The 10,593-nt window shown below is 40.7% G+C and overlaps 1 protein-coding gene across 1 annotated transcript in view; it reads right to left on the bottom strand.

Annotated features, from left to right (window-relative positions):
• Positions 1–3,722, bottom strand: part of LOC106810718 (probable cytosolic oligopeptidase A) — a 21,006-nt gene extending 17,284 nt beyond the window's left edge. Inside the window, exon 1 of the mRNA XM_014814153.1 lies at positions 3,619–3,722. Within this exon, the coding sequence (XP_014669639.1) occupies positions 3,619–3,716 (98 nt within the window). The 5' untranslated portion in view covers positions 3,717–3,722. The remainder of the gene's footprint in view (positions 1–3,618) is intronic.
• Positions 3,723–10,593: the final 6,871 nt, after the last annotated feature.

The following is a 10,593-nucleotide window of genomic DNA, read 5'->3' as shown; positions in this document are numbered from 1 at the left end:
TAATAAATAAGAAACACCCTCGGTCTGTAGCCTTTGGCTGAAAAGTGGTTTTGCGCAACTCATCAGATCGTGCGCTTTAAGTGGCGCCACCGTCGTTGTAATCAAACTGTAGTCGTTGGTTTTAAAACATTTTTTAATAATATTTCTAATGGTGATTGAACCATGAAACTTTTTATGTAGCTTAATTTTAACTTAAATTAACTGAAAATAACCCTAGAACCTAGAGTAAACTATCCCTTTAAGCCACCGGGGGCCTAGGGCTCCGCTGGCGCAATAATACACCGTGCAAGTGATGCAGCCTACCTTTCTTTGCTGGAGGCGGTATATAGCTTACAACCAAGGCTTTCCACACACTATACTATACAGGAGGCCTTCGGCCCCCTTCATACACAATACTATATTATCAGGGGTTAATAATGACAAATATTTGACAAATTTGACAATAATTGACAAAAATTCTTGTTAACCCCTGATATTATGTGGCCTTGGTGGGCCGCCAGCATACACTATAGCTATACTATACAATACTATGTAGATGGCATTAGGCCACCGTCATATACAATACTACATATGTGGCCTTGGGCCTCCATCATAAACTATTCTATTATTACAATACTATATAGGTGGCCTTAGGCCCCCGCCATACAAATATACTACATATAAGGCCTTGGGCCCCCATCATACACTATTATTACAATTCTATATAGGTGGCCTTAGGCCTGTGACCGTACGTCGAGCGGTTAAGATTTGTGCCCAACTGTTGACGCCCGGACGGACGCACGGACGGACGCACGGACGGACGCACGGACGGACGCACGGACGATCAAGCGATTCTACAAGCTGCATCTAACTATGTCAGATGAGCTAAAAAGTAGTGCTATATAATAATCAGCGGGTGATTCAGGCATCTCTATCGACATCGGCTTGATTGGAAAAATTCGCTGTGCGACTGCATTAATAAAACATAAACATGATGTCAAAATATTCATGACAATACATCAGTGTTGGTTCTTCATTTTGCTTATGGTGGGCGAAGGGGTACCAGGAAATAGCGTAAAAAAATTAGGGCTACGGGGGGTCCAAAAGGTTGGGAACCACTGCTGTACAAGTCTATGTATGCCAATCAACGCCATGTTTTATTATTTATAAATGATTATTTAGTGAACAAACCGATCGTAGACGAAATGGGAACCGAATGGGGTAGATTTTGAGCGTAGACGAATTGGCAGTAGGCGAAATGGATGTAGGTCAACTGGGAATTTTGCTGTAGGCGAAATGGAAGTAGGCCAACTGGGAATAAACCATTAGATGAACCCAATGCATTTTCGCAATGTGCGACATGTGCAAATGTGGACAGCTGCATATCCTTGGGCCAACGCCACCGAATATTCATATACAGGTGCAGGGAGGAACATAGCTCTAGTACTAAGTACTATAGCCCACGTACAGTGACTGCTGCAGGGCTATAGAACATCTTGAACTAGATTTCGCAGCTGCGCTAGCTCCCAAAAGTGCCCACGAAAAATCGCTCACAAGACGCAAAATGATCGGGCTTTTTAACACTTATCTATCTACGTGGACATCTCACCTATCTTTTTGAACACTTTCCACAACTATACACCATGTATTTATGCATTTATTACTCACAAGTCAGCACTACTGGCAATTCCGTTTAAAATATTGTGGCGTGCGCACGCGTGACGTCACCGTATATTGTATATACGTCACATTGTATATACATGCACCATAGCTGCCATGTGTTTTGCCTACATATCCGGTGACGTCACGTGTGCGCACGCCACAATATTTCAAATGGAATTGCCAGTAGTGCTGACTTGTGAGTAATAAATGCATAAATACATGGTGTATTTTAAAGTTGTGGAAAGTGTTCAATAAGATAGGTGAGATGTCCACGTAGATAGATAAGTGTTAAAAAGCCCAATCATTTTGCGTCTTGTGAGCGATTTTTCGTGAGAACTTTTGGGAGCTAGCGCAGCTGCGAAATCTAGATCAAGATGTTCTATAGCCCTGCAGCAGTCACTGTACGCGGGCTATAGTACTAGAGCTAGGAGGAACATATAGCTCCAAGAAACGGTATTGCTAGGGTTAGAATACCGTTTCAAATTCTTGCCCATAAATCCTTGTAGTTGGCTCGGTATCCAACCATCGACACAGCTAGCGTCACATGTAATAGCTCAAACAAATCTATAAACCTCTGGCTTGCTCGCGGTAACTGGGAGCTACTGGGCGCTACTTATTTATCGAGTTATGCCGTTTTTCTGAGATGAATTGGATCAAAACAACCAGACAGCCGCCATGTCCGCCATGTTCAGTGTGACTAAAATCGGCAATGGACCTGATTTTAACAGTGCGTAGGCCTTAACACAAAGCAAGTACTTATCTTCGCAGTGATAATTATAAGTTGTTGTAGATTGATGTTTCCTAGTTTTCAATGTTTTAATACTTATATATATACGAGTATATGATGCTTATTTATGCTCGCGCCAACGCTATGGTATGTTATGTCGTTTCGGGTTTTCCGCGTGCCGTTCCAAAGCATGCGCACTGGAAACATGGCGGTTGGCGGTTAGTTGAAACTTTGGTTCGGCTCTTGAAATTTACACTGTGCACAGCGAACTGAGGTATTAGTTTGGAAGTGTCTAAACAACCGGATCCGGTTTCGGTATCCTGCAAACTAAACAACCGGCTCTCTTCTCCGATTGGCTAATTTGGTCACTATTTCATTTTGTATTATTTTTGGCTAATTTTATTTTATTTTAGAATTAGAGATAGGGTTAGGGTTAGGATTGTGAGGGTTAGGGTTAGGATTAGGGACTATAGCCCTAACTTTTAAGTTGGTTTCAGTGGCTCAACGGTAGAGCTTTCGCGTCGTGATAGTAAGGGACCGTGTTCGAACCCCATAAGATGTTTTTATTTTCCTCTGCTTTTTGTATTTCTTTGGATTTTATTTGTTTCTGCATTTATTTGTTCTGTAACTTTTGTTTATGTTCGGAATTAAATATATTTCTTTATGTTTTGCATTAAAAATTGTCCTATTATATATTTGTCCTGTTATGTTCGGAAACTGACCAATCACTAAATCAGAGAAGAGAGCCGGTTGTTCAGGCCTCCGAAACCGGGTCCGGTCGTTTAGACACTACCTATTACTAATACTAGCGTATGCGGCGGGGTGTGCAAAATGAAAACGAAACGTCACGAATTCTATTTTTATCCTCCAATCACAGATCGGTGCAATTCCTCTGTTTAGACGCATGTATTGTAGTATTACTATTAGTTTTAATAACAACGCTGGACTACTAATACTAATAGTATACTATAATAAGGTGAAGGTTATACAAGTTAATACAAAACAAGGCAGAAATGCTTAGATGATTATTTTATTTGAGATATACGTAATTGTTCGGCAGTTTTTGTAGAGGTACAAGATTTTCCAATGGATGGATGTCAGGCTGCATATTGACGTCAGTCACACGGCCTGGTCGGGTTACGGTTAGGAGGAACACTGAAAATCAGTCTTCATTTTGATAACATGACGTGTAATAATTAATCAAACAATTCGTTAAATTGTTAGCATAAATGACAATATACGTTACGTACAGAACAGTATACGCTGTCCTGGAATAGTTTCGAACTAATAATCTCCCACTCCCAGAGTGTAAAGATGCAAAACATTTCAGCATGGGCGCAGCCATCATAGTCTAATGCATGATGGGATTGACTCGGCTGCGTATGATGCAAACTCCACGACAGATGGCGCTCTCGCCCATGGGCTCAATCAAACGAGAACAGACCACTGATCTCTATAATATATATATATTATAGATATATATTATATATTATATATTATATATTATATATTATATATTATATATTATATATTATATATTATATATTATATATTATATATTATATATAATAATATATGATATATATTATAGAGATCAGTGGAACAGACCACTATTAAATCCTCCATAGGATCCTATACTTGAGAATTGAATTTCAAGAGCTGAAAAATAGTATTTCGACCGTTTTCGGCCGAGTGGCAATATTAAAGCTAGGTAGCCATATACTTCAGCTGTGCACCGTTAGAGTTATGACATATGTACGTTGTCCGGCGTTTTAAAAAAAAGATCGCGAATTTACTAACCGACACCACATTTGTGCCTGAAAAACAGTCGCGCAGTCGAATGGGGACCATACATTGAAAGAATTCGTTTTAAATTAACAGTAACCATCCACCCATCTCCATGTGCATGTCATTCCCACACTCGATAGCCAGCCTAAATAATGCAACCACAAAACATCGCGTCAGCTTTAGTGCAGGAGCTGCGGGCCCTCCAATTGGTCGCCCGATGACGCGTCACATCCTCTAACCTAACCGGTTAGCGTGATTTTTTTCCTTGGGATAATCAAGAACATAGAGTTCCGAAGTGGCTGACTTGAAGACTGTATAGTCAATTCCCCCTCCCTCGCTGTATTTATTTAAAAAAAACTTGTGATATATGTAACAATGTAATATACTTGAAAGCGTAAATAAATTTCAAAATCTCTAAAAAAAATCTAGGGCTCTAGTGAGCGCTGCCATTGGTTGAGCTTGTTTTGTCGCTCAATGACGTCACAGTGTCGTCATATTCACAGCATATCCATAATCAATAATTCCAATAACCCTGAATAGCCGAACGAGTACAGTAGACACGTCACGGCTGAAAGGTCATTGGATCGAATCCCATCCGTTTTTTAATTATTTTCCTGTTTTTTGTATTTTTCTATCTTTATCCACTTAACAATTTTTTTCCAATTAACGCAAATAATTACATGATTTATTTACAACAATTTAATAACAACAATTAACTTTTACAACAATTAAAAATCTAATTTTTTATATTAAAAAAAAATAGGGTTAGGGTTAAGGCTAGGGTTAGGGTTTGTAAGGTCACAATGCACCATAAAACAGGAGTTTGAAGCACGTGATTTGTATCAACCAATGGCAGCGCTCACTAAAGCCCTATGTTCTTGATTACCCTAGGAAAAAAAATCACGCAACCGGTTAGACCTAATTCCTAACGGGTAATGCACCGGTAGTGATTTAATAGTGGTCACGTGTCATAAATCAGTTGATTTATATGCTCTGGTTGTACGAAGGGAGCACTGCATGCAGTTTGGTGATCTTTAGGAAGCACACAACAGAAAGTCTCTAGAAAAGGCCTTTTGGGCATTTTTTTCGCCGAAATTCGCCACTAGACTATCATAACTATACACACGAATATCACAACTATACGCGACAAGACCAATTTTACTTCTAATGCTTTATGTCCACGAGGCATCTAACTTGCGTGCATAATGCAAATTATTGCACTCTAGTGACTAGACCCCCTCCCCCGCATCGGCTACATATTTCAGCAGTAGCACTTTTTGGGAGGCCACTACGGCCCTGCAGATATCCACATCCAAGTGTGGCATACTCTCAAGGTTTTAGGCAAAATTTTACCGATTTTTTATTTTCAATTTTATTTGATGGCTAACACTATGTACCACCTTCGTACATGCTCATTTCTTTATATAACGGTACATGTGAACTGTCAGAGCATGCTTACATGTGTAGTGAGCAGCGGCTGACGTCATGATGACGTCAGATACATGATACAACCACGATATTCACTAAGCCAGTATCATTCAGCGTCAACCCTGCTACAGCTGTCATTACATGTATTCATGTACATTCATGTACATCTGCTAGTGATCAAACAATTAAGTATCCCACGCCCATTCTGGTTCTAACACCTCGCAACACACCTTACTGTAGTGCGGTACAAGGCGCGCGTTTGTTGACATATTAGCTTTGTGACGTCAGGATGAGCGGAGTTCGCGCGTTCTGCGATGGTAACCTCGTAATTTCTCAGAATTTATTAAGGTGCATGGAACATTTTACCAATTTAGTGGTGTCTGTTAGTCATGGATATGTCGCAGTAAGTACTAACAATAGATATTTCACATACGTTCACCCATTTTTCACACAGGCGGTCGATCATTGTGAAAAATAGAAAAACGCCGATTTCTCAGTTCCGATTTCTGATTTGGGGAATCGCGAAAAGGACTCAGGATGTCGAATTTGGGAGTCAATGGTCAAAGGTCAAGCTGTGTCAATAGAGGGAGAATATTTCCCCCTATAGGAGGAAATACGGAATTGCGGCACAAATCTCAACGGCTCGACCTACGCTCTTAATATTCGATGTATAGTGTGATTGGGATAAGGAAACCATCACCAGCGCGAAATTGTGAGGTCACAGCGTTTAAAGGGCAGTGGGGCGAAAGGTCAGGATATCAGACATATTTTTCTGAAGACATGGCTAACGGCACGCAGATGCAAACTTTTTTGTTTCAGCGCTGTGACCTACCGTTGTTTATCACCTTTATGAAAGGACCATGAAATCCGACTTTCTGCTACGTGCGAAATGAGTAAGTAGACTACCTGGATTAAACCGTTTTGATCATCTCTCAAGCATGAGTGGGGTTAAACTATGGACTTGGATAGTACTGTTAACAAAAGGACTGAACTGCCTTTGCTATTAGAGCTCGCTCCACCGCCCCTTCCCCACCCCCTCTCCTGCCTTCTCTCCCCCTCACCCTCCACCTCCCCCACACCACACTACGCTACGCGCTCGACGCTATATCAGGATAACATGTTAATATAGGCAAAGTATAAAGTTACACAAGCTGTATCTTTATTTACTGTACTACCATAGGTATGCAAAAGCCTATCATTTAGATTTTAGATTCTGTATTAGTAGCTATATCATATGCCTCGCGTGCGGCGAACGCAGTGGGGCAGTGAGGCGCACTTGATTCGCGTGCCAAGGAGTGAGTTAGTCCAGAAGAATACCTGGCCTACAGTACACGTCAGATTGAGCGCTGTCGCGCTGCGACACTTGTTGGGCGTCTGTACATATTGTGCTTAACATGTGGCAAAACATTTTTTTTATCCTCACTCTCTCTCTCTGGTAATTGATAAATATACAAAATACCTTATTTTACAAAAAAAATTCAAAAATTTGTGTCGGTAACATAAATTTAGGTGCTGAAATTTCATTGAGAATTTTTGGCTTGAGCATACGAGATATATCTCCTCTATAAATAAAAGAACAAGTGATTAATTGGATTCGATATTCATTCGCTCAATAAACGTTTAAATCTCATTAGAGCAATACCCGTGCAAAATGGGTGGGGAGATATCCTTAAAGGATATGTAGACTCTAGGATTTTACTGCAATACAACTCGTAGGACCTCCTTACTGTTATAATAAATCGTCCTAACACCCACACGTATTTGTTACCAGATCCTAATTTAATTGTTATAATTAATTACACATTAACGCTACAATAAGTTTGAACGGCGCCATAGAACCGCGACCGCTGCTGCTGCCACCCAGAAAAGTTGGTTATTTGACCATTCATTTGCACGCTACAGGTGACCGAGGGCTAATCACAAGAACAGTCGCAATGATTATTTATTACCTAAATGTTTTTATTACACCGAAGCCGAATATTCATTTCTAGGGCAAATTTATGACATATATATAACTGAAAATTATATGTCGTTCTATAAGATATTCAATCCTTATTGCTTTTAAATATAATAAATAAGAAACACCCTCGCCGTCTGTAGCCTTTGTACTGAAAAGTGGTTTTGCGCCGAACTCATCAGATTCGTGCGCCTTTAAGTGGCGCCACGTTCGATTGTATATCAAACTGTTAGCTCGTTGGCTTTTAAAACATTTTTTAATATATATTTCTAATGGTGATTGAACATGAAACTTTTTATTGTAAGGCGTTAATTTTAGAACTTATAAATTAACTGAATATAACCGTAGAACTAGAAGTAAAACTATCCCTTAACAGCCACACGGGGGCCTTGAGCCGCATGCTGGCGCAATTAATACACCCGTGCAAGTGATGCAGCTACCTTTCTTTGCTAGGGAGGCGGTATATAGCTTTACAACCAAGGTTTGCCACAATATAATACTGATACAGGGGCCTTCCGTCCCCCTTTTCATACACAATTACGTAATACTATAATCCGAGGGTTTTAATAGCATAGAAGAAATAGTTGACAAATTTAGCAATATAATTGACACAAAAATTCTTGTTAACCCCTGATATTATGTGGGCCTTGGTGGCCGCCAGCATAACTACTATAGCTTTATACTAATACAATACTATAGTAGATGGCATTAGCCACGTCATACTTACAATACTTAAATGTGGCCTTGGGCCTCCATCAATAAACTATTACTATTATTACAATAATATATAGGTGCGCCTTAGGCCCCCGCCATACAAATATATTACAATTAAGGCCTTGGGCCCCCATCATACACATATTATTTACCAATTCTATTATAGGTGGCCTTAGGCCCACGTCATACAAATATATATATTTGTGGCCTTTGGGCCCCATCATACACTATCTCCTATTATTACAATTTACCTATCATTAGTTGGTGGGCACTTAGGCCCACGTCAGTGACAAAACTCATATATTGTGGCCTTGTTGGCCATCTCAGCAGTACCACTATTATTCTACAGTGTCTATATAGAGATGCTTAGGCCACACCTTCATATACAATGACTATATACGTGGCTTTGGGCCCTCATACACTATTCTATTATTACAATTCTATTATAGGTTGTGCGTCTTTAGGCCCTCCCGTCTTTCAAATACTATATATGTCGGCCGTGGACCCCATCATACACTATTCTATTATGGATTACAATACTATACTAGATGCGGTGCGCTTTTAGGCACCCTGTCATACAATATACTATATATGTGGCCTTGCGGCCCCCAGCATACACTATTATTTACAAATACTATACAGGGGCCTTTAGACGCCCCTCATATTACATTACCTATATTAGTGCCTTGGGCCTTCATACACTATTCTATTCTTTACAATTACTATATAGTTGGTCTTAGTCTCACCCCGTTCGCAATAACAAATTACTAGTATGTGGCTTTGGGCCCCAGCATACACTTTCTATTATTTAGGAATACTATATAGATTGGCCTTAGGCCCGTTCATACAAATACTATATGTGGCATTGGGCCCCCCGTGGCTTTACAACTTATATCTATCATTCACAATTCTTTTAATAGTGGTCTCTAGAGGCACCCGTCATACAAATCCTCTATATATAGTGGCCGTGGGACCCCATCATACACTATTCTATTATTACAATACTATATAGGTGGCTTTAGGCCCCTGTCATACAAATACTATATATGTGGCTTTGGGCCCCCAGCATACACTATTATTACAATACTATACAGGTGGCCTTAGGCCCCGGGCCGTCATACAAATAATATATTATGTGGCCTTAATTGGGCCTCCATTATACACTATTCTATTATTAGAATTCTATATAGGTGGTCTTAGGCCCCGTCATACAAATACTATGCTATGTGGCTTTGGGCCCCCATCATACACTACTATTACAATTCTATATATAGGTGGCCTTAGGCCCCCGTCATACAAATATAACGCCGGCACCACTATAACGTGCTACTAATAACTTAATTACCGAGTGCTGCACTGCCGCTTGTCTGTTTTTTCCTAGTTAATGCTATATCTATGCCTATGGGTAATACAATCGGCATATACCATGGTAACGTAAAAACGTAAAAAAAAAACTATTTCCGGTCGCGGAAGGGTTATTGCCGGAGGGAGCTGACGGGGGCTGGAGGCCACCGGCGGGGGACGAGGTGGCCTAAAGCCACACTTGGATGTGGATATCTGTCGCCTGCGCTGCGTATACCAGACAGTACACAATCTGGCTACGTTACTGTGTTAGCGCATGCGCAATATCTCACCAGAGCAGTTATATTTTGTGATGAATATGCATTTAAAATGGTTAGGGCGTATCTCCGCATAGATTTCCCTAATCAACTTTTATCAGTAGACCTGTCTTTATAATTACGAGAGCGCCCTAGCATGTAGGGTACAAAACACCTACTTTATGCCCTCGCTGGTAAAATCCGGTCTATAATATTCACTTTGCTCGCAGCATCACGCCTCTCATCTTCCCCGCTATGCGGATATTAACGTGCGTGGAGATGGCGCTCGTGCGTCGGTCATCGTTGACTGCCAAGAGCTTCGGCCGTTCTCATACGTTCAAACTAGTCAAAGACAGCTAGGCTGTGCATGGTAAAATCTATATGCTTCACTTTGCTCGCCGCATCGCGCCACGATTCCCAGCTTTGCGAATATGCACGAAAATGGCGCTCCGACGTCGGTCGCCGTTGACCGCCAAGATAATTTTCTTCGACAGTTCTCATACGTTCAGCCAGGTCGCGGGCGGGCCGACGGCATGACTGTGTGCATCGTTAAATCTTCTATAATCGTAGATCTATAATATTCTTTTAATTCACTTATATAATTAATTAATTTTCTGTACCGTGTCTGTTCCTCTCCCACGTTCACCCTTCTCTCTCTTTCTCTCTCTATCTCTCTCTCTCTCTCTCTCTCTCTCTCTCTCTCTCTCTCTCTCTCTCTCTCTCTCTCTCTCTCTCTCTCT

The sequence above is a fragment of the Priapulus caudatus genome, unplaced genomic scaffold, assembly GCF_000485595.1.
Source record: "Priapulus caudatus unplaced genomic scaffold, Priapulus_caudatus-5.0.1 Scaffold467, whole genome shotgun sequence".
Classification (NCBI taxonomy): domain Eukaryota; kingdom Metazoa; phylum Priapulida; class Priapulimorpha; order Priapulimorphida; family Priapulidae; genus Priapulus; species Priapulus caudatus.
Note: the sequence above shows the minus strand (reverse complement) of the source record. Positions and strands in the feature narration are given on the sequence as shown.